Source organism: Saccopteryx leptura, chromosome 1 (assembly GCF_036850995.1).
Source record: "Saccopteryx leptura isolate mSacLep1 chromosome 1, mSacLep1_pri_phased_curated, whole genome shotgun sequence".
Classification (NCBI taxonomy): Eukaryota; Metazoa; Chordata; class Mammalia; order Chiroptera; family Emballonuridae; genus Saccopteryx; species Saccopteryx leptura.
This window is the reverse complement of record NC_089503.1, coordinates 365,290,903-365,317,212: the sequence shown is the minus strand read 5'-3', so window position 1 is coordinate 365,317,212 and position 26,310 is coordinate 365,290,903. Positions and strand designations below refer to the sequence as shown.

Genomic DNA, 26,310 nt, shown 5'->3' with positions numbered 1-26,310 from the left:
TGAGTTCACGAAATAGTTTATTCTTGCATTATTGTTTATTAATTCTTGTATGATTTTCCATACAAGCAACTGTAAACCTATTTTGCCCCCCCCCATTTTTAGTGCCTTTCCCCTGAGGTTCTACAAGTTTTACAGATGTCATCTGTCACATGCCCCAAAAGACTGGTTAGCAGTTAGTCTTACAGCTCTCATTTATTTTAAGAAAGCAGAAACATTCTTTTCACAAAACCATGGGGAAAGTGAATTATTTTTAGTCTTTTTTCCAGTTATTATGTGACTTCTAAAATAAAAAGTGTACACACACATACTTCTGTCCTTTAAAATTATACGGGATTTAAATAAAACTATAATGAAGCAGATATTCATCACAAATCGAGTAGGGTCTTTATTTTATGTGTTAATATATCAATGAAATAATGCTTTTAGACTTCAAACTCAGTTTAGTTTGTTTCATAGCAGTGAAATTAATTTCATACCTTGAATTTTATCTATAGTGGGGGAAGTGGTCTTCAAAATGTACTTAATGCAGTTGCTTGGAAAATTTATGAGTGTCTAAAGAAAACATTCTTTTTACCAGCTTATATGATATATTATTCAAGAGATTTTTTTATCATACAGAAAAGCATGGTTCATTAAATGTTTGACTTTTCTTTTCAATTTGATACCTAAACCCATGAAATAACCAAAAGCTACTTCTAGAACCTTTACAATAGACCAGTACTACCAAAATGGAAGAATAATACATTATTTTGATACCTTATAAAGAGAAAGAATAAAAAGAGTAAACGGTATTTTCTGAAATATACAGTAAAAGCTGATACCAAGATGCCTAATGTATATGTCATGTTAAGTGTCTACTTTTTCAAAAAGGAAAAAAAAATAAGTTAAAACATTTGGCACTTAATTATTTCACATGCATATGAAGATTGGACTAAAAATACTTTTGTCATGAAGAGAAGAACTTTTAAAAAAAATTCTCATGCCTTTGGCTATGGCAAGAATGTAAACAGATCTGCCCACGTAAGGACCAGCCCCAATGTGAGACCTCATGCCACCCTAATTCCATGGTAGCCCCCAGAACAAAAGCATCCTTTTGAGCTGTTCATATTCAAAATTTCCTGTGTTTACCATTTGCTTCACCAAGGTCATCCGCATCATCTGATCTCATAACACAATGAGAATGTTCATATATCTATTAGTGTATTACTTCAAAGAAAAATTATGACTATCTGTACATTTAAATATAAACTGGTACCCAAAAGTAATAATAAGCATGCCTTTTAAAAGGATTAGAGAAACTAGGAATTGAGAAACTTAGTTAATTCAAGCCTTCTAAAGTTAAGAGAAGCACTATTGAAGCTAGGTATTATACCAGTTGATTTACATACATCACCTGATTTACTCCCATAATAAAATGATGGTTACATTTCAAAAATAAATAAAATAAGGGTAAAGAAGGATCAGATGTTTAAATCAGCTTGTCACTCTAAGGTAGTATGCTATTCCTCTAAGATACAGTGGTCCCCTTTGTTAGGGATTGTTTAGGGCTGATGCACTCATCTTAGGTCTCTGCTTTTCTCCTGGAGAAAACCAGCAGAAAACAACCCATCTCACAGATCTGTCAGTAACACCAACTGTGGCTGTCAAGAACATTGTTTTCGTCACTTGTTTTGTTAAGTTCGACATTGGACTTGCCTTAGGAAGTGGGAAAGTAAGCACTCGGTACTCTTGGTCTGCCATGAAAGGGCAGGGGGTTTCCCCGGGGTCTATTCCACTCCAGTCAAAACTTGTCACATGACAGAGAAGTTAGTGTGAATTTTTAAGGAGATGGGATAGATAGGTAATTTTTCTATCAAAATAATTTCCCTCTAATTTTAAATTTTGATCACCACTTGCAATATCTACTGTTGGGTCTGGTTGTTAGATGCTTTTGTTTCTCTTTTAGTTTTTATTCATCCTCTGTGAGCTGACACCAGGTGTGCCAAAGTTTAACACTCAGCAGCACAGAACCACAGACTCCTCATACCTCCCACTGAGTAAGTCACTCTTCTTTCCACTGTGCTCCATGCACATGATGCAAAACCAGCACTGCTGTTATTTTTGAAATGTGTCTTTAAGAAATAGGCATCAGCAGTAAGTTAATTTACAAGGGAAAGAACAATGGAAAAGACAGCGTTAACACTAGTGTATGACAAAAAAAAAAAATAAGAAAAGGAATTTCATGTTCTTCATGGCCCTAAATCTATATAACCATGAAAATATTTACTCCCCAGATCATTAGTTATACCAAGGTTACAGTCTAGAATAAGGAATATAACAAACAACAAAAACTAGAATATGTTCCTGACATGGGCATTCGTTGGACAAAATTGGTGCTCCATGGTTACTGTTCTGAATTAGGGAAAATCAAAAACAGAAATACAGATGTAGCCAAACACTTCCATATCCATTTTCACTAAGGGAAATCAAAAAGATGGTAAAATACATCTTTCACCAGATAATGAAGCAAGACTAACTTCTGTTTGTCCCTGCTTACTTTACATCATTGATTTCAAGACTCTTTTTTATGTATGTTTTTGAGTTGTGATGCTAAAATTTGGATAAGCAAATTATGTTTACCATGTGGCCCTCATTCAAATATAAACATACCATAAATTAAAACAAAGGAAATTGCCTTTAAAACCTAGTTTTAAAACATTGTGTATAAAGTGGACATGGTAAAACAGCAAAGTCAAGTTTTACAATTTATCACTGAATCACTGAATGTGTTCTATAATCAACATCTATTTATAAAGGAAAATTATTGGCCCTGGCCAGTTGGCTCAGCGGTAGAGCGTCGGCCTGGCGTGCAGGAGTCCCGGGTTCGATTCCCCGCCAGGGCACACAGGAGAGGCGCCCATCTGCTTCTCCACCCCTCCCCCTCTCCTTCCTCTCTGTCTCTCTCTCTTCCCCTCCCGCAGCCGAGGCTCCATTGGAGCAAAGATGGCCCAGGCGCTGGGGATGGCTCTGTGGCCTCTGCCTCAGGCGCTAGAATGGCTCTGGATGCAACAGAGCAATGCCCCAGAGGGGCAGAACATCGCCCCCTGGTGGGCATGCCGGGTGGATCCCGGTCGGGCGCATGCGGGAGTCTGTCTGCCTCCCCGTTTCCAGCTTCGGAAAAATGAAAAAAAAAAGAAAAATGAAAAAAAAAGAAAAAAGAAAAAAAATAAAGGAAAATTATTTTCTCACTACCGATTATTACATAAGACAAAACAAGGTTATGGGAGGTCCATTTCAGCATTCTAATTGAAGAAAAATATAATATAGATATCAAAATAGATATAGACATTCAAAAAGAATTCAGAGTTATATCTCTTCATTATCAACAGAACTTAGCTCTCTGTAAATTAGATTCAATCCATTCTGGTCAAAATATGAGGGTTTTAAAAAAAGCGGTTCTTAGCCAATGAAGCTCTCTGCTTATACAGGAAAACAAAAGCACAAAGAAAGCTAAGCACACTGACAAATTAGAAATATATTTCATTGCCAGAAATTTTTTATTTTTTTGGAAAATAAGTTATCCCAATATGTTGCTTGCCCAAACACAAATCAAGTAGTGCAAGACCTCTTTAAAGCTGGTACAACACAAACTCACTCTCAGCTTTGGTTCAGGGACAAGGGATCGGGATGAGAGAAAGGACTGATTTCATACTAACTTTTTGCAAAATAATAAACTAAGAAATATTTTGGAACCTGCATTCTTGACTAGCCTCAGAGTGGGTTTGCTACACCCTGGCTTAAATGACAAACGTGAGCACCGAAGTCACTTGAAAAGAGTGGGGGGGGGGGAGGTGGATATGAGGAGTCCATGATGGGCGAATATAGATTAAAGGACAGTGAAGCAGAGAAGGAGAGAAAACAAGTGAAAGAGAATTTATCAAAATACATTAGGGAGTGACACCGGGCCCAAAGGAAGGGGGAAGTTGGTTATCAAATTAAAAACAAAGAAATTAAGTTTGGCTAAATTTAATTACATTTTGAATTCAATCACTGGCAACAGATAAGTTGCATTTTTTCTTTTTAATTTCAGAATTTATCAAATTAACTGTAATTGTTTAAGGGGCTAAAAGAACTATTGAAATACTATAGTTAGATTGAGAAAACAAAATATATGATAAAACTGCTACTACCTTTTCGGGGTCAGATCACATTTAAATTCCAGACAGAAAGTATATATATATATATAAAAAGCAAAGGTAATTCCCAACATATCCAACCTAAAATTTAATTTTGTTCCATAACAATCATTATTAATAGCATTGTTTTATTTGGAAATTATAAAAATACATTTTTTTTCAGTTTAAATTTTATACAAACTTCACAGAAATTGTAAGAATCATAGTATATAAGAGCTGGCTCTAAAAAATAATCATTTTAGATTCATGGTTAAGATTCTTTAACTAAGTTCACTCACATACAAAATGGATAAGAGTTAAGATAAAGTAGACATTCTGCTAAAGAGCTTAGCAAAATGCCTAGCATTTAGTAACATTTTTAAGGAAATGTTAGTTTCCTTCAGTTATTAAAATTATCTTTATTGATCATCACAGCAAATACATAGTTTAAATTTTTTTTATTTTTTTGTCACCTTTTATCCCCTTAATACCTTCTTCCGCCTGCCCAACCCCCGGCAATTGCCACACCATAGTCCGGGCCCATGAGTTATTTCTCTCTTTTTGGTTGTTGTTGCTCTTTTGAATAGTTATTTAAAATGAACTAAAGATATACCTAGGAAGTAAAACCTGGATTTAATCATGAACATGTAAAAATATGAGATATTAACATGGAAGAATAATTCATGTTGATTAAAAGTACTATAGAATACAGGATATAAAAACAGCACATATTCAATTAGACAGAAACTAAGTTTTGATAGAATGAGTTTGAAAATAAATATAGTTTATGAAAATCTTACATGATTAATAAGAGAATAAATAAGATCTTGGGTTGAACAAGGTAAAAATTTAACAGTGCTCCAATATTTATGTTTAGTTACTCTAGCCATGAAAGGCATATTGATGATTTTGCTCATTTTTATGCAGTGGGAAATCGCAAAAATCTAAAGCATACAGGAAGATTTATGTTCTTTGATGTGCATTTAGGACATTACATGAGCTGGAAAACCCCTAGGTCACAGCTTACATGGGTTTGGAAAATCAACAAATACTGATTTTAAACACCCAAGGAAATTTATGTCATATTTATTTTCAGTAGAAATTTAGTCATTTTTACCATAAAAATACAGGAATTCATGCCCTGGCCGGTTGGCTCAGTGGTAGAGCGTCGGCCTGGTGTGCAGAAGTCCCGGGTTCAACTCCCGACCAGGGCACACAGGAGAAGCGCCCACCTGCTTCTCCACCCCTCCCCCTCTCCTTCCTCTCTGTCTCTCTCTCTTCCCCTCCCGCAGCCGAGGCTCCATTGGAGCAAAGATGGCCCAGGTGCAGGGGATGGCTCCTTGACCTCTGCCCCAGGCGCTAGAGTGGCTCTGGTCGCGGCAGAGCGACGCCCCAGAGGGGCAGAGCATTGCTCCCTGGTGGGCGTGCCAGGTGGATCCCGGTCGGGCGCATGCGAGTCTGTCTGACTGTCTCTCCCCGTTTCTAACTTCGGAAAAATACAAAAAAGAAAAAAAAAATACAGGAATTCTCAAGTTTTCTGAATAATTCCCATAAAATGACCAATGTAAAACTAGCTATATTGTAAATTTCTATGACTTGATTAAAAACTAAAACAAAAATTATAAAAACTAATACAATGCCATTAATTTATATATTAAGGTTTTTAAAGTTTTATAAAAATATGAAACACACCACTCTAATTGCTCTGGAAAAACATAGAATTAGTTTTGTTAAGTTACTGAAAAACTTTCTGTGGCACTTAAAATAAAAGGGAATATAATCCTATCAATGCTGTAATAAGAACTCTTTAATGATATTTATTTATTTATTTATTTTTAATTAAGTGAGAACAGGGAAGGTAGAGAGACAGAGTCCCACATGTGCCAACCTGGATCCACCTGGCAAGCCCCCTACCAGGTGATGATCTGCCCATCTGGGGCATTGTTCCATTGCTGGGCAACAGAGCTATTCTTAGAGCCTGAGGTAGAGGCCACTGAGCTATCCTCAGTGCCCAGGGTCAACACACTCAAATCAGTTGAGCCATGGCTGTGGGGATGGGGGGAGAGAGGAAAAGAAGGGGGGAGGTAGAGAAGCATATAGTCACTTCTCCTGTGTGCCCTCATCAGAATCAAACCCAGAACATCCACACACTGAGTGATGCTCTACCATTGAGCCAACCAGGCAGGGCCTATTTATTTATTTATTTATTGCTATTTTTTTAGGTGAGAGGAGGAGAGATAGTGATATTAAAGCAGATACCCATATGTACCCTGACTGGGATCCATTCAGCAACCCTAGGGCCTATGCTCAAGTACCGCACTATTTTTAGTGCCTGAGGCTGATGTGCTCAAACCAACCTGAGCTATCCTCAGCCCCAGGGCCACCACACTCAAACCAGTTAAGCCACTGGCTGCAGGAGGGGAAGAGGGAGAGAAGGGGGAACAGGAGGGGAAGAGAAGCAGATTGTCGCTTCTTATGTGTGCCCTGACAGGGAACCGGATGTCCATACACCAACTGATGCTCTATCCACTGAGCCACCAGCCAGGGCCTAATGATAAATTTTCAACTATGAACTTATATCTGATCCCTCACACAATAATGTGTAAATCTCTTTCTGCCTCGATATTCCCACTTTACACACACACACACACACACACACAAGCACATATTAGAAAGTATATAGAATGTATTGCTTCCCTTTATCAGATTCTCTGATTTTATATAATATCTTGATTTTGAGTTTGAATGTAAATATTTAATATCAAGCTTCTTTAAAACTGTATTTCTATTCACAGTACCCTCTCTGAATATATTTATGTGTGTAATGCTTGAAGTATAAGTATATGCTTCTAAATTACAGTTACCTGACAAATTATCTTATATAATATAATGATACTAAGACAAAAGGTCAAAGAAATGGTGAATTTTTCCAGTCACATGTAGCTCATTCATTTAGAGCACAAACAATTCCACAGCCATTAATTTCCATTTCTGAGGCACTTCTTTTCTTGTGCCCTGAATGTGCCTTTTTTGCACACTGATTTAATTTCTGGACTATATGAAAAAGATCCAATTGTACTTATTCATTTTACATAGTTAAGTATTTGAAGACCAATATTCCTCATCAACCCTCCTAATTTATTTTTAAATATTCACCCAACAGTCAAGCAAGTATGCTCTAATTATCCTTAACATTAAACAGTACATAAAGAACTACTTATTTTATACCTAATATTTACCTAGAAAAATTGTAGGCATATATGTTTCCTTTTTCCTTCAAGAACATTTAGCTAGATATGTGATCCTTGCAGTTTCTCTGATGTAGACTTTCCCATTTATTTATTTGGAACCCATTGTCATCACTATAAATTCAGCCAAAAGGAGCCTAATGCTTTTATGAATGAAAATGACTTAATTGCTTTATAAGATCAAGTTTAGATAAGGAAAGAGAATATTATCAAATCTCAAAATGTTTAAAAGATCCTCTGAGAAGTGGACATAATTCAACTTTCTGAACTTATGTAAATAGTAATGAGAAACTGTAGTCAAAACAGCAAGACAGAAAGGAAACTATCACCCTTGATCTCTGAGCTCCTTTTGCTGTTTATTAACATTATGTCAGCTGAGACTGAGATTACCAGCCACATAGATCATCTGGCCTTTGACACAGATAAACAGTCATCTGATGACACAGGGGCTTAATTGGAGATTTTGTCTGAGGTAAGAAAGATTGTCTTAGGGATCGTAAGGATAGCACAATGAACTTTTTTAACCAAATACTTTCATTCAAAACTAGCAGGTTCCAGGACTTACTAAACTTAGGCAGACAGTACTCCAAGATCTCTCAATAGCATGCTCACAAACAAAAATAGAAGAATATGAAGTTAGTAATTTGTACTTTGTCTAATACATGATAACATAAGGACTTTAGATACTAGAATATATTTTTCTAATTAGTAATATATATTCTGCAAATCACAAGATTTCACTAAATTTTTGAAAAATGTGACTTTTTTCCCTAATATAGCACATTTAGAAGGTATCACAGGATACTGAAATTTTGAAGAAAAATTGTATCAGTATGCTAAATTACTCTGTACAAAGTAAAAAACAATAGAAATAAAAAACACCTCAAGATTATAGAAAAATGACTAATGACATTCCTTATTGTTAATATAGATGTAGCAGTAGTCAATTTCCAGGAATGAACAAAAAGACCACACAACTCAAAGAATAGAGAACATGAAAAAACCCTGGGTATTAAAGTTTCAAAATACTCACTTTTAATTTTATTGTATTGATAACAAAAGTTAAGACTTCTTTTTAAAAATTTGGACAATAATGTTGGGAAAAATAAAAGAGGATTAAATTATTGAAACTTTTAGAAAAGCTCTAATGTATATGTATAGACATATACATATATATATATATAATTTATAAAAATAGAATAGAGAAAACTTTCTGTACCATCAAGCAGAAAATATGCTATAACTTTACCCTTTTACAATGTCTGGGAAAAAAGAGCTGATGACCAACATGGGTTATAAGCCAAGAAGACAACTATTACAGTGGTTTGTTTTTATGACTTGGAAGGAGGTCTTCTTTGATGTTCTTCCAATCATTTCATAAGGTATCTTCAGTTTTCTGATTATTTTATGGGAAATATTTATACAGTGGTTTTTTAAATATAATTTTCTATAAATATCAGCACAACATACAGAGGTCGGCAAAAGTAGGTTGATAGTTGTGAGTCACAAAGTCTATTTTTGTATTTTTTATTAATTATTGTATTATTTTCCATATGAACAACTATAAACCTCCTTTGGACCCACCCTGTATATTAGGAACTACTGGGTTCCCATTCTTAGCAAAGATTATTAATATTTTTTAACCATGTTTTCTAGGATCATTAAAATAAGGCTTATAATTCTACAATCTTTGTAAGAAGCTATGTTGATGTGTAAGGCTTGCTAATATGTTTACTAGTCAAATACCAATAATTCATATTGTGGCTTCTCTGAGTTGTGAAAGCTTTCTGATGATAATGTAGGGAAGATTTTAACTAATTATCTCTGTATGTCATCCTATGGAGTGATAAGAAGCTTGTTTCCCTTCCATTTTGAATAAAATTAATTATTCTCAAAATAACTGTGTTATTTTTTTCTAAGTATAAAACGGTTGGAACTCAAGAAAAGTACCATATTAAGTACTAATAATTTGATATTTGCTAATGTCTATGAATACCTAATGAGTATAAGCAAACAATTGATGACATATATCTCTGAATGTTCATTTCTATTGGTTTCATACCCTGGATCAGAATGTATTTAAATGTTTCATAACAGCAAACATTTTATCAAGCAAAGTTATTAGACATGAGACTAAAAATGAAATTGTCTATCCACTGTGCCACCAACTCAAAGTTTAAGAACTTAAGTCAATAATCTTACCGATTTTTGGTATACTAACATTTGGGAATTTATCTAAAACTTCCTTAAAACATCTGTAAAACCATCATAATAAATTAATTGCTCCTTAGAAAAGAAGCACCACTTGGAGCAAATCAAAAGCCCCTGTGGGCCCTGGCCAGTTGACTCAGTGGTAGAGCGTCAACCCTGTGTGTGGATGTCCAGGTTTGATTCCCAGTCAGGACACACAGGAGAAGTGACCATCTGCTTCTCCACCCTTTCCCCTCTCCTTTCTCTCACTCTCTTCCCCTCCCAAAGCCAAGGCTACATTGGAGCAAGTTGTCCTGGGCTCTGAGGATGGCTCCATGGCCTCTGCCTCAGGCGCTAGAATGGCTCCAGTTGCAATGGAGCAATGCCCCAGATGGGCAGAGCATCCCCCCCTAGTGGGCATGCCGGGTGGATTCCAGTCGGACACATACAGGAGTCTGTCTCTCTGCCTTCCTGCTTCTCACTTCAGAAAAATACAAAAAAAAGAAAAGAAAACAAAATCCTTGTGAATGACTCTAGACAATTTAGCACAAAGACCTACATTCTCATTCTACCATATTCTAGACCTTATCATCTAATATAACTTCACACTGTCCTTGTAAGGTAATTGCTATAATACTCATTTTATTTATGCTATGGCTAAAATATGAAACATTCTATATAACCAATGTTTATATCTAGCTTTCCTGAGTTTTTAGAATTTATACTTCCAGAATGGAGCTTTCTATTCTATTTACTTATTCTTCTTACTTAAATTAGGAATCAAAACTTTTAATTTTAAGTTATCTGTAGCAATGACTACAAATTTATTCCATTTATATTTAAGCATCTAAATTATAATGGAATTTAACTTGAGAATTATATCTCTGAAATCTTTTTTTTCTTGATATGGCTACAAAATTTAGTAAAAACATTGACTTCTCTGACTTTAAATATGAATTCTTACCTTGATACACTTGGAAATTACTGGTGTGCTGCAACTTTGTTTGAAGAAAAATGAGTTTAGAGTCTTATTAGAAAAGAACCTTGTAATGTTTCTTGGACATTAAACAATACCTTTATGAAACAACATTTTGATGACTTGAATACAAATGAATCAGAAACATACGGATTGAATTTTCCTTGATGTATAAGTGGGTTTGAATAGAGAGGAAAAAATCATTGGCAAAATTCATTCTGAGTATTGCCAAACCTAAAATGTCTGAAAACATAGGGTTTTTTAAAAGACATTCTAATGATCCCCAAAATACGGTTTTTGTTTTTCCATCTCTAGATTATTCTATAAACTCAAGTTTGAAAACGGAATTAATGTACTTAGAAGGTTTATACTATATAAAGTATCAAACAATAAAAAATCATAGTGTTTAGGGTGAAAACCCCATCTTCAAAGTTAGATTCAACTGCTATGTAATCAACGCTGTGAGCATATACGCATACAGGATAATTATTACCATAGATTTAATAAAAATTTTAATAAAGTTCTAATAAGTCATATAATTAATATATTTTTATAATTTAATAAATGGAAAATCTAACAATAAATTATAAGTCAGACCTAAACCTAGAGGACATATTTTATCTTGGAGGTGTATTAATCACTATGAGAGAGTGCTTGAGAACATTGAAAATGAGTTTGAAAAATTGGATACAACCACTTCTCTGGAATCTCTATATTTGCTCATTAAAAAGAAGGACGTTTTTGCTTGTTTGTTCATTTGCTCATGTTTGCTTTATTTTGCTGTTACAGATCTATAAAACACAGAGAATAATCTATTCTGCATGAAAAAGAAATCAATAGAATATTCTCAAACACTCCTGCCAAATCCATGGCAGTTCATTTATCAGGTTTCTAAAAAGAATATTTCACAAACTGACATATTTTCCACAGGTCCTCAGAGAAACCATAATGTTACTTTTGATTTCAATTATTTTTTGACTTCCAAAATATATTTAGGCCCTTGTAATTTTTTTCTTTGCAGGAACAGGATAAACAAAATTTTGTAATATTCATCACTGACTTTCTCCTCACTTTATGATTGAAACTGTTTTAACTACTGCACTGTGGTTTGTGGTACAGAATTCTTCTCCTGTGTTACACCAAACTGGTTTAGTTAATAATCACCCAAAATTTACAGTTTGGAATGTCTTTTTAAGAGTAACATGTTCAGTGTCAGGTGGTCTAAAAGAGTCTTTTAAATCACAAACTCATTCAATGATCATTCCAGCCATGTTTTAGTACCTACAACTTGCATTGTACCAACCACCAAGGGTGTAATTTTGAACAAGAAATATACATCCCATGACCTCATGAAACTGATATTCATTCCAACATGTAATCACAATGGTGTTGCTGTGATTGATTAAAGCAGTAAGTCTAGTTCTTTTATGAAGTGTGAGCAAACTACAAGAATATATTATGCATAAGTAATATTTCATGATCCTTCCATGATTTGTCTCCAAATCACTTTCCTAACAGCATCTGCAATCATATTTTATACATGAAACGTTCAAGCCAATGCTGGACTACTGACTTTTCCCAGACTATCCCACGCCATTTTCCCAGTCTATGCATTGACTGACACTGTTTCCTCATCCAGAGGTGAACTTTCTCTTCCTGGCCTCACCACCGCCCCATATACCCACACAACTCCCTCCGACTCCACATCTCCACTTCTTGAAATCTTAACCAGCTGAGCTCATTTCAAAGCCTTAAAAGATGCCTGAAGCTGTCTCTGACCCATAGAAAGCAGGCTGACAATGAGGTTGGTGGGGAAGTAGGGAAAGGGGTGGGGGAGGAATTGAGCACAAAAGAAGAGAGAGAGAGAAACTCATGAACACAGACTACAGTGTGGTGATTGCAGTGCCGAGGGTCAGGAGGAGGGTAAAGGAGGAATAAATGGTAAAAGCCACCTAAACCATGATCCTTTTGTTGGCGTTCCACTTAAACACCTCTTTTCTGTGTTTGTATAGTGGTGTCTTGGCTGTCACTATATTTAGCATTTACGGTACCCTATTTTTTGTAAGAGTAACTACATATGCCTGTCTCCCAAGCTATATTGTCCTTTATCATTTTGTCTTGCATGTACAGGCACTCAATAATCTTATGTTGAACAAATAAATAAATAACAGTCAACAAATGAATCTGAAAGCAGACGTTTCTGAGTATCTTTCTTTCATAACTTCCTGTTACTTTTGCGCAGCATTAAACATATTCAGAATCCATTATTGCAGATAAAAGATGGTCTGTTGGCTCTGAAGCAGTATCACACTATCATGTTGAGAACATCAGCAGTAGTAATGAACAGAGCAACAATAAGTGGAAGCATCTGGTTACCCATATTTATAGAGAAATGTCACATGTATATTCTCCATGAGGTTGCAGTTAATACAATTAAGGTACTGGGAAGGTCATTTGCTTTCCTAAGGTCATATATGCTTTACCTCTGATTAAAATGTGTTTTAAGTATTGCTTAAATGCAAAAAGCCAGCTTGCTTAGCATATTTCACCATTTTTATATTATCATATTAGACAATATTAAAAAGAAAGAAGAACCAGGCAGTGGTGCAGTGGATAGAGCGTTGGACTGGGATGCGGAAGACCCAGGTTTGAGACCCCGAGGTCGCCACCTTGAACGTGGCCTCATCTGGTTTGATTAAAAGCTCTCCAGCTTGAGCCCAAGGTCGCTGGCTCCAGCAAGGGGTTACTCGGTCTGCTGAAGGCTCGTGGTCAAGGCACATATGAGAAAGCAATCAATGAACAGCTATGGTGTTGCAATGCGCAACGGGGAAAAAAAAAAAAAAAAAAAAAAAAAAGAAGAGCAACAAGATGTTGCATCTCAAACCTAACTTTTTTTTTTTTTGTGGCAGAGACAGAGAGAGCCAGAGAGAGGGACAGATAGGGACAGACATACAGGAAGGGAGAGAGATGAGAAACATCAATTCTTTATTGCGGCTCCTTAGTTGTTCATTCATTGATTTCTCATATGTGCCTTGACTGGAGGGTTATAGCAGCCTGAGCGACCTTGGGCTCAAGCTGGCGACCTCAGGGTCTCGAACCTGGGTCTTCCGCATCCCAGTCCAATGCTCTATCCACTACGCCGCCGCCTGGTCAGGCTCAAACCTAACTTTTAAATAGAGAATTTAGAAGCCTTCGAAAAAGTGAAATGTTAGTTTATTATAGGGTCTCAAAAAAACCCATAAATAATTCAACAGTCATTTATAGTAATATTTGCCCTAAATTAAAGAGTAATGAAGGGAAAAGGGAAAACTCAAAATATAAAGTAGTTCTGACAGAGAAAATGATAAATTGAAAGGAAATAGAAGCTAAATTATATAGAAAGTAAAGGAAAGAGAACCAATATAAGAGGAATGAAAAACAAAAGGGAAATTTAAATTTTTTCTAGTGGGTGGTGGGAGGGAATTAAAAGGAAATGGGCTGATCATATTTCACAATCTCTTGAGTTGTTTAGTTAGACATTTCAAGCACATCCCCAAGGAGAAGACTGGGAGGAGCACACATACCACTAATTTAATTTTTTTTGTTTGGGACGCATACCAGGGAAGAGACAGCTCTTTCACCCTCTCACTGCCCGTTTCTCAGTCACATTTCTGACCATAAATGTACAGTAGTTTAACATTGTAAGAATTTTTGGAAGATTATTTAAATATGTGCTTTTGTTGGTCCACATTTATTACGTTTGAATTCTGAAAATTCTTAACACTGATCTCAAAGCCATAATTGGAAAATAACCTGTAATTCAAAATATTTAAATAGTTTATAAAAAAAATATGCAGCATTGTAATTAAAATCTGTGGAAAGTCGGGATGGGGGCGGAGATCTGAAATTTCTCCATAACACTTTCAGGAAAAACATTCTTTTTCTCAATCAAGATCCGAAGCACATGAAACCTTCATTAGACTAACTCCGGAATATACTTAATTTATGGCTGTCAGCCTCATTCCATATACAAAACCTCGGAGTCAGAACATTAGTTATGGTATTATTCTTAGGTTATGAATTTGCTTGTACATAAAACAATGCCACATGAAGCCCTGTTGCTACAGTAATGAAGCCCCTTGAAAGAGACCAGACAGACATACTGTGTACGTAACCGTACTTCAGTAAACAAGGCAAGGAGAAGTGAGTGAGCCAGATTCTATGACGAATGTTTCTGTTGCCTGATCCTATGAAACACTAAAAGCAGGAAAACTTATTAAGGCATAACTTCTGATTAGCATCCCTTTGAAAACTACCCTCCCTGGGCCTGACCCTAGTAACTGCAGGGTGTGCAGCAGAACACAATGTAGGCGCACTTGGAACACTTATAAATATTTAAAAATTACTAATCAAGCTAACAAATTATTAAATAGATTACATTCTGTCCTACTACCATAGTAAATATAGTTTTAAATAACCTAAAAGTCCAGATTTGAATTTAAAATGTTTGGACTCTGAATGACCAGGGCCAACCACACTCTGAATAAATTGGCCTTAGCTTCCCTGACCTCCCAACCACGTGTGCCAAGAACCCTCTCCCCACAATCTCTAAGTTCTTTTCTATTTGACTGAAATGGCTACCCTTACACAACTCCTTTCCCTAGTCAATGTTCCTAATCTTTCACATGGTAGCTCGAATTCTCTGGCTCTTCAATTCTCCTAAGTCCAGCTCAGTGTGTAGCGACATACAGTCAACAGTATCAATGTGTGGTTACTACCTGTGCCTCATCAAGTCTCTTGAAGCCATCTCTGCCTCTGCTCACCATTTCATCTCCGGCATCTAGCCAAGCTCACAGCACATAACTGCCCAATGAACACTTGAGTGCATAAGAATAACGTCAGGGGTTTCTTAAAACAGAAGACCTCCTATCGACGCCTCCCATAAGTGATTCTGGAGCTGTTGTCTTTGACTAAATATTACATGTTAAAACCTAACTCAATTTTATTTTGTGTTTTTTTTTTTGTGACTGTTTTTGTTCCACCCCCAGTCTCCCTTTCCCTTTTGCATTATTAATATGAGCTCTTTGGTCTATTTCCCTAGCACCTTTTACAATATACATTTCTTTGTTATTTTTAGACAGATTTTGAGATGTAACCCACGTAAGGTAATACATACCAGTTTTTATTTAATGAACAGTTCAATCTGTGTTGACACAAACTATATAGTTTTGTAGCCACTGCCACAATCAAAGATCCATAGCTTTTTGTATTTCTATATAGTTCTCTTTTGGTATTGTTATATTACATCATTTCTGCTTGTTTGCATACAGGTTTTGAATACAAGATTAAAAACTCCTTGAGAATGGAATAGTACCTAACTCTTTACCTCTCCACCCTTACCACAGAGCTTGTCAATAAAAGTAGGTTGAGTAAATGTGTTTGTAAACCAATTAACTAATTAATGTAGTGCGCTATCCTATGAAAAGCACTACCTTGCACATCCTAAGTATAAAGCATATATTGGTTAAATTGAACAAAAAGCTGTAACTCTCAATACGTCAAAACCAGCACCACAAAAAATACATGAAATTCAGTGCTTACCATCTCCTGTTTCTGCACAGAGTTGTAAGCCCAAATTGTTCTGTGGATTAATCACCCAATGATTGCTGGTCACAGTGATATCAAAGACAAGCCAACCCACATCTAAAGCCTGGGCCTTTCTTGTGTCTAACAAAAACAGATCTGCATCCCTGAGGAGAAAAAGAACAACAATAAAAAAAAAGTTAAAGGTTTAAACGAAGACCATCATTTCCTAAACTTAAGTGAAAACATTGCAAAAGCACTTTTTAAAAAACAGGAGTTAATTAAAGAACAAGGGAAACAAGTGACTCAAGTGATCAGTAATAAGATACAGAACCTTTTTTATTGCTAGACTCCTAGCCCAAACCTGGTGCAGATTAGTAATATCTGAAAGTAATTTCCATTTTCCTGCTCTTCACTGGCCTTTGCAAACTGACTTAGTGAGCTTGATTTGGTCCCTGATAATCAGTTCCCCCAAACCACTATCTATCCGTAAGCAGCTCTTACTAGCAAACTCACACGCAAGGATTAAACTGAACAGAGATGGAAGTAAAAGCAACTTCTCTGGTCCGGATAAACATGGATTCTCAAAAGTATAGAGCACAGAGATAGTTTTCCATTTGTTTCCATTACCATTATGTATTTTCCATTTTGTTATATATATTTTTCACTTTTACTTCATTTTATTTCTTTAATATAAATTATTCTATGCATGCCAAAGGTCTAAAAGAGCATCATTTGTACTATTCATTTAAGGGGTAAATTCCATGGATTGAGCTAAAATTCTACCCTGACTTGCTTTAATATCTTCTGCATGCCTTAGTCCCTGGGGACAGTAATAGCTATGAATATGATCTTGTATGATTTAGAATAATCTTCACAATGTTACTGTTATTAGTATTTGCCAATCTTAACTTTACCATTAAATTTACAAATTTATGAATAGTTGTTAAATTATGATAAATTATATTAGTTATTGTTTTCTTACTACAGGCAGTTTCTGAGCAAAATGTCACATATTTCTGACATTTAATCTTTATTGCAGCTCTTTTATATTGATGAATTTGAGGTTCAGATAGGTTAATGGTAAAACATTGGAACGCCTTCAAAGCAAAATAGCAATAGACTATTATGCATTTTATGACCTTTTATACTGCTCTGAATCTGTGAGAGAGCTTATTATTTATATGAGGAAAATCAGAACTATGTCATAAGCTGTGCACTGTGCTAAATATTATTTTACTGTTTTTACAATCTATCTGCATCAAAGAAGTCATTTCAAAGGTGGCTTACAAAATGTAAAAAGCAAATTTTGAATAAAATTAAATCATGGATATGTGTTCATTTTTTTTGATAAAGTGCTCTATAATTAAAAATTGAACTATTTTTAACAGAAGTCACTATTTTAGAAGCTACATCATCTTTACTTCAACTTGATTTAGGCCATTCTTCCATTAATCTAAGGAAGATAAAATAAATGTATTATAATCAATTCAATTGTCCAGCTAACCTACTCTGAACTACAAAACTCTCATTCTCCTTCACAATTTTAATCATAGTGCTTACCACAAGAAGGTTGCAGTTACTTTTTAAATATCCAACATGTTACTCAATTTGAGATACCGAGACATAGGATGAGTATGTACCGCAAAGCAATGAGAAGTTTCAAACAGTTCCCATTTGAACTCTAAGAACCGAGAATATTCACAATATGATGGAATGTCCAATTCTCCTTCTTCCACCTAACTTAGAAAACCCACCAGATAAATAAGCTCCAAAAAAAGGTTACCCTTACAACTTTGAGATATTTAGTAAATATCTTAAAACTATAATCTTAGAATTAACTTTATCACCTTATTAGCTTCTTAAACAAAAGAAGAAGTCATCCTATATCTTGAGGAATACCAAATTGCTATCTTGCTTTCAAGCCTGATTTCATTTAAAACAAGGTAAAAATGTTCTAATAAATTCTGCAAAGCTTACAACATCTTTTGGCATGATATAAGTAAACACTTGGGAAAAAAAAGAAAAAGAGGTAAATTTTGATGACTAGTTTCAACAAGTTAACAAAAATCATTAGGTAGTTATCCAGGTGGTATTTTCTAATATTTTTTAAAGTTGTTCTATATTTTTAGAAAAAAATAACCCCCAAACTATCCATGTTCAAGTCCATAACAGTTAAGCATGTTCTATGGGGAAAATAATTACTGTTTTAATAGATATATTTTAAAAAGTCACCAACCAAAGAATTTAAGCAAGCCCTAAATATCAAAATATACAAGTAGTATGCTTTGAAAAATTTGTATCATATATTTTAGTTCACTTCTAAAAAGGTAAGAAGTTTCACTTACTTTCTTAAGTTTCATGTTTCCTACTCTTGAGTAAAGCTACTTTATTTTTTACTTTCAAATTGTTTTAATTTTTGATAACATGAATTCTTTAATTTCTCCTCTCTTAAAGAGGAGAAATTGGGTAGTAACAGAAGTTACTGTTCTGTTAAACAACAGAAGTTTACTGTCATACTTCTGAAGTCCAAAATCAAGGGGTTAGTATGACTGGTTGCTTTGAGGGCTGAGAGAGAATGATCTGTTCCAGTCCTCTCTCCTCAGTTTATAGTCAACTGTCTTCTCCCTGTATCTTCACAGCATCTTCTCTCTATGTGTATGTCTCTGTGTCCAAATTTTTCCTTTTTATATGGGAAAAAGCTGTGCTCCAAACTTTAATACCATCACCACATGCAAACGCAGCAGCTTTACACAAACTATTTAACTGGGTCCCACATTCACAGGAAGGTTAACCACTGTAATAAAGCCCTGTTCCTCTTCATTCATAATGGCTCTATTTTTTTCATCCAAAACTAACTGATATGCTCCCTGGTATGTGTTGTATTGTGTCCTCCAAAAAGAAACATGGAAATCCTAATTTTTGTGAATGTGATCCTATTCGGAAATAAGGATTTGGGGTTGTAATTAAGTTAAAATGATGTCATTAGGGTAGGCTCTTAATCCAATATGGCTGCTGTCCTTTTAAGGAGGAGCAGAAGAGACAGAGAGAGGGAAACACGCAGCGGCCATATGAAAACAAGGCAGAGATGGAAATTATGCTGACACAAGCCAAGGAACTACTGTGGCTGCCAGAATATGAAAGAGGCAAAAAACAAAAACAAACAAAAGAAACGATTCTTGCCTACAGGTTACAGGTTTTGGAACGAGCATGCCCCTACAAACACCTTAATTTTGGACTTCAAGCCTCCAGACTGTGATCTTGTCTACAATTTGAAGAAGCAAAATACTGTGAAATTTGGGGCAGTAGCAGAAGACTGTATCAAGTTGGAAGGATTTTTAGTTAATGCAAGAAACATGAGGATATTTACAGGACATACAAATTCATATTTAGAAAATAGAAAATAGAACATTATTTCAACACAAGAAGGAATGTACATAGACAAAGCTGAATGTTCCCAAAGAAGTATATACTTTGTTATCTCTCTATAACACTATCCTTGGAATTCACAAGTAAAACTTCTTTAAAATTAAATCATTTCTTTGCAAGGGAATTAGATAAAATAACATGCATTGGATATGTCTTTAGATAGAACCCCATTCATCTTTTGCTGAAATCTGTTTTATCAAGGGTTATGCTGAATCACAGATTTGTGGCAAGTTAGTGATCTTGTCTGTTTCTAAATATGATTAGCAAATATTTCTCATTGGTATCCTATTGCTTGTGCAGAAGGTATAAGACTCATGGATCCTTTTGTGTGTGTGTGTGGCAGAGAAAGTCAGAGAGAGGGACAGATAGGGACAGACAGGAAGGGAGAGAGATGAGAAGTATCAGTTCTTCCTTGTGGCACCTTAGTTGTTCATTAAATGTTTTCTCATATGTGCCTAGACCCGGGGGCTACAGCAGACCAACTGATCCCCTGCTCAAGCCAGCGACATTGGGCTCAAGCTGGTGAGCCTTGCTCAAACTAGATGAGCCTGCAATCAAGCTGGTGACCTTGGGGTTTCAAACCTGGGTCCTTTGTGTCCCAGTCTGATGCTCTATCCACTGCGTCACCACCTGGTCAGGCAAGACTCATGGATCCTTGAAGAGCCTCATTATGTGTTTACTTTTATAAAGCAAATAATCATAGTTATAGTTGGAGTTGATATCTTTTTAATTTTAACAATGACTCACTATACTTAGGCTTTGCTTGATATTAGAAAAAAATAATTAAGTCACTTTTTTGAGCTTCTGTATCTTCTTCAAATAAATATTAAAATAATATCTACATCAGATGTCTATGGGAGGGATAATAGAATACACAAGTAAAAATGCTATGCACGTTGTATGTACTATGCTTGATGGCAAAATTCAGGTCACAAGTGATTTAGTAACCTATACTTACAAATTTTGGATATAGAAATTCATTTTCTTTAGCATTAGTAAAATTTATTGATACATGTGATCTGTAATAAAACTGCCTCTTAATTCAATAGAGGAAAAAAATTAAGTTGAAAACCTATTAAAATGAAGTAAAATTGTTTATTTAATAAATAATAAAAAATAATAATATAAATATTCTTCAGATTGTTATAGTTTTCAGTTATATGTACACATATATTTGTGTGCACAAACATATATAACATATGGAGAAAGAGAAACAGACAGAGGAAGAGAGAAAAAAAAAACAATTCGCCAAGAGTAAAACCATTATGTAAACCTGACCAAGAAAAATTTTGATAAATTGTGTGAAGATAGATACATTTTAGAAGAAATGTTATACTACTACTCCATTGTCATTAGAAATGAGCCTTACAGTACACAGTGACATCTTCACTATTTCCAAGATTTCTACTACTGTAACTATTTCACCTCCTTCTATCACTTAAGAGCTTATTAAGTCTAGTAAATATGTGATGATGGCCACCCAAGGAGAAAGCACACATCTTTCTCTGTGTTTCTGACATAAATACCACCACACCATTTAAGGAACTCAATTATAGCTCTATCATGGAACACATTAACAAGGGAATACAAATTAATAAATGTTTTCTAGAGTTTAGAATGCCATAAGCGGCTTCAGCTCAAAAGTGTTCGAGTCAGCAATTCTGACAACCCAAAGTGTCTCCAGTCATTGCTAAATGTCTTCTAGGGGCCAAGCCACCCAATGGAGAACCACTGAAATAGAGCATGGTCCCAGCCCGCTGAAGAAACGCCAATAGTGCGCGTGCGCTGTCCTGTATATTTAGAGAAATTGTCATTGACCCTCTGAGTGTCCTGCTCTGCTATACTGCTCTCTGGAGCCCGTGAACTCTTCCCGAGTAGACCTTGTCAATGCACATTCTGAAGTATGTCCACAGAAGAATCACAAATCTTAGAGAAGCAGGAGGGGGCAGATGATGTAAATATGAAGCTGGCTGTGAACTGGAATGATGACAGCTTAACTAAATATATCCAAGCAGTAAAGGTGGCTAATGACATCGAGCAAGCTCGCTTAAAATGTTTTTACAATGGAGTACAGAAATTTATATTCATAGCTGAACATTAAGAAAAGGTTGAATTATACATAGCAGATTTTCTTTGGGGAATATATAAATACATATATTTGTGAAAAAAAATTAATTCAAGTAAAGTATTTCGCACGGTGCGGGACACATGGTGAGTGCCCGTTAAATGGTTAAGTGCTGGCTGCTACTCTTTGTGGGAGTATTACTGGCATTGATAATTTTATTTGCATTATTTAACTTTTTATACCTTTAAACATTGTAACACTTAGGAACACCTCTTCTAGGATACAGCTCCCTGCCACCCTCTGTCTCATTCTCTCTCTCACTCCCTATAGGCAGCTCTTACTCATCTCTAAAGACCCCACGCAAGGGTGAACCCCTCAGTGGCTTCCCTGAAGGCCCCTTATGCTCCCACATGAAGAATTAATTTTCCCTTTATTTGTGTTTCCACAACACTTAGTGCATACTTACATCATAGTGCTTAGCACATTGTATTATAGTTATTAAAGTCTGTGTGCAACAGGCCCACCACAGCCCCTGGCCCTCAGGCTATGGGCTTTTGGGATCTTATTTACTAGGTCTTATGCCCCTGTGCTTGCCACGTGGTAGGCACCCAGCAAAAGCATGCCGAACTCAACTGAATTATCTGGAAAATTCAATCATGTGGAAACTTCATTTCCCAATAACACCAGATATATGAGGTGCGAGTGAAGAGCAGTGCCTTCCACGTAGAATTGGGGGCTGTCGGCCTTTATGAAAAGATTAAATAAGTGCAATGATGCAAAGTGTGTTAACTTTTGACCAACAAAAATAAAGATTTGGAGAAACATCAGAACACTCCTTTAAACTGCACACATTTAAATATGAGTAAGGATAAATTGGGGAGGTGGGAGATGGCAAAATAAAATATACAATTTTAAGAATTTTAAGTCTCACTAAGATAAATAAATGTGAAAAGAGATGACATAATGGGTTTTTTTTTTCCTTATTTGATTACATAACACTGTCAAAGAATTCATAGAGTAGATGGTTAATAGATCCATGTCTTGAATATAAAATGTGCCTAAAAAATCAGTTGAAATAACTACAAGGATTCACACACACATATATGTATTGTCAAACATACTACATTCAAGAGCGCAGTCCACACTGACTTTTCAGTTCTTTCTAAATTTAATTCAAAACACTAAATAGATAAAATCCACAAGTTTGAAGAAATATTTTAAAATTTAGAATATTACATTTAATGGGTGACATTGATCAGTAAGAGTACATAGGTTCCAGGTAAACATCTCTATAGCATTTGAACTGTTGATTGTGCTGTGTGCCTATTACCCAAAGTCAAATCATTTCCCTACCATCCATTTGCCCCTCCTTACTCCCCTCCCCCTCCCCCCTCCATTGGTAACAGCTTTGCTTCTATCTATGTCCATGAAGACAGATGTTTTAAAAGGTGACCCTAGCTTTGAAAATGACCAGAGAAACTAGTTTCTTTCCTTTACCTCCATTTTACTTCTTGATTTAAGAAATATATGATACCACACATAGTCAATAGTAAAAACAATTAATAACAATCAAATTTTACAATTACTTTTTCAAATTAAAGTTCTTCTAATTTTAACTGTGATCACATAATATATAAATAAGGTCTTGTTCATCTATTTCTCCTCACTTTCAGAGAATTGAAGTCAAGGTTCTTAATTGGCAGAAAATTATTCCATAGACTAAAGGAAAGAAAAAAAATGTATTTATTTATCTACATTTTCTGTGGGGGTGAAATGCCTTCTAGAGCTTAAAAAACATCAAGATGAATTTATTTTTAAATTCTAATGTTTGTTTTGTTTTGTTTTGATTTTTGTGCCCCTCAACCTGGGGACATGGGCATGCTAATTTATAGAGATTTGTGATACAAAGGTGTTTCATTATCTTTTATCTCTATCAAATTATACATATTTCTGATTATTAAAATGATGTTAATTATAAAAATTTAGAAAGTACAGAAAAGAGGGAACAATTAAAACTTAATATTACCCACATCCTGCAATGAGCACTTGATTCTTCCTTCCAATCTGTTTTTCTCATGAATTTATGTCAAATTAATATAATGATGTGTACGATGTGTATAATTAGGTTTTCTGCTTTTGGTCAATTAACATCAAAGTCTGAACAATTTCCAAGGATACTAAGAATTTTTAAAATACAATTTCTATTCGCTATATAAAATAGAGCATTTCCATTTTCTGGGAAAAAATGTAACTTTTTCTCTTCTGTTTAAAACTGATGTTCTCAACTTATGAAATTGTAAACAGTAATAGTGGGATAAACATTTATTCATGAATTTTCATGTCATCTTTCTACATCTCTGATATTTCTGTAAAATAGATTATATATAAACAGTCTCTACTCCCCATACATCAAGTGTACTTTATAGAAGAGTTTGACTATTTATCTAAAATGTGTTTTTAGGGACAAGTTCACAATTAGCTCCAATAGTATCGCTGTTAAGTTGAGTGGTATTAATTTCATTATTAGACATAAAAACAGCAATTCCTTCTATAAGAATCAAACAATTTTTTATTAAGTAAAAACTTCTAGTATTTTACTTACTTCATCGTTACAAAAAAAATACTGTCAGCAAATGTTAGCCACTGTTATTGTAATAAGCACCTACTTATGTTTACCTTAGGCATACAAATGTCTAAATCCAAATGAAATAAATTCTCCTATTAAAATATGTGAATATATATTAACCAATGTATTTATTAATATGAAGTATGATCTTTGCACTGTGATAAAAATTTGTCCTGCCCAAAGGTTGAAACTATCACTGATTATTCTGAAATACTTATTTTTGCTTTTTTCTTTTCATATTTATAAACTGAGTCCCCAATATGTACAATTTTCCCATGTGTGAATTACAAAGTTAATAATCTTGTTGCTATGCATTACCATTTTCTATGGTGATATTGAAATCCTATGTAGAAATCTGAAATATTCTAAAATGTGCTTTTGCTGTTTCTATATTTTCTGTGCCTTAAATATCTTTCTTTGGGTCTGACCAGGTGGTGGCACAGTGGATAGAGCATCGGAATGTGATGCAGAGGACCCAGGTTCAAGACCCCAAGGTCACCAGCTTGAATGTGGGGCCATCTGGTTCGAGCAAAAAGCTCACCAGCTTGGACCTAAGGTCGCTGGCTTGAGCAAGGGGTTACTCGGTCTGCTGTAGCCCCATGGTCAAGGCACATATGAGAAAGCAATCAATGAACAACTAAAGTGCCACAACAAGGAACTGATGATTGATGCTTCTCATCTCTCTTCATTCCTGTTTGTCTGTCCTATCTATCCCTCTCTTTGACTCTCTGTTTCTGTAAAAAAAAAAAAAAAAAAAATATATAAATATATATATATATATATATATATATTTATATATATATTCGTATATATGCATATATATCTTTGGAAGAGAAAGTGAAATGCAGAATGTAAATTCTAGATCTATAGACGTGATAGGTCTATAGATGTGATAGGGAGATGATTTCATTTTCTTACACTGCAAATTAGTGAACCTCTGGCAATGAATGAATGATTATTTCAAAAACAAGGATGGCATTTTGCCAGAGTCGCTCACGTGATCAGTGGTACGTACAATTGAAATGAAGGGTACGTATGTGTAAGTTTGTATGTTTCAGAGATTGAAGAAGATAATTGGGGGAAGAAAGCCCATACATATTAGAAAAACAAATCACAGAAGACAATAGGTATAGCATAACCCTACAGAATAAAAATAATAATTCAATCACAATACTTAATCCCAAATGTTTTAAAAGTGCACTTGGTGGATTTGAATTAATACTGAATTGAATTTACCAAATTAAATTTTTCAAAATAATATTATCTGTGTTGGATAGAATCTATTTAATCTATGTCTTCTTAGAGTTTGGAATGGCAAAACAAGAAAACACCAATTGAAGATATAAATGTACTTTAGATATTAATAATTATTTTTCAAATATTAAAAGAATATTAATAACATAGATTTTAGAGTATATTTAAACGTGTTAAAACACATAGAATACAATTCTATGATATATGATCTATATACTATACTGTGTGTATACTTGAAACCTATATGGTCTTATTATCTAATGTCAAACTAATAAATTTAATTTAAAAATTAAAAAAAATACATGACGACTTAGCCAAATTATACTCAAGAATATTTAAAACATAAAGTAGATGTAGTTGTAGAAAAAAATAAAATGAGTAATATTTTTTAATTGTTATAATTGGAGAAATATCAAAATTTCAAGATATGTATTTGTCCCATTTTTTAATACAAATATAATTTACCTAAACAATCAAATCTGATAAGCTAAGCATCTATGCCCATAAATATTCAAAATTGTAATAAAAATCTGCATGGATTCATCCAGAAATAAATCAACAAATTAATGTGAATAGACTCTTCTATTATTCCTTCTTCTCATCATTGTCATTATGTCTTAAATTATACATTCACATACTTAGGACAGCTTAAAGGGAAGCTAGTCCAATGATGATATTAAAAACTATCCTGAGAAGATAGAACAATTGACCTAAATAAAAGTTAGAACCACTAATCATGATCAATGTGAAAGTCTGTATACAAAATTAAAAAAAAAAATCAGCAAAAACATTCCAGAGTGGAGTGA

At 34.7% G+C, this 26,310-nt stretch overlaps 1 protein-coding gene across 3 annotated transcripts in view; it reads right to left on the bottom strand.

Annotated features, from left to right (window-relative positions):
• Window positions 1-26,310, bottom strand: part of BMP5 (bone morphogenetic protein 5) — a 217,220-nt gene that overhangs the window by 113,807 nt on the left and 77,103 nt on the right. For all 3 annotated transcript variants that reach the window (XM_066359171.1, XM_066359169.1, XM_066359168.1), the window contains exon 3: window positions 16,149-16,297. In XM_066359171.1, coding sequence (XP_066215268.1) covers window positions 16,149-16,297 — 149 coding nt within the window. The remainder of the gene's footprint in view (window positions 1-16,148; window positions 16,298-26,310) is intronic.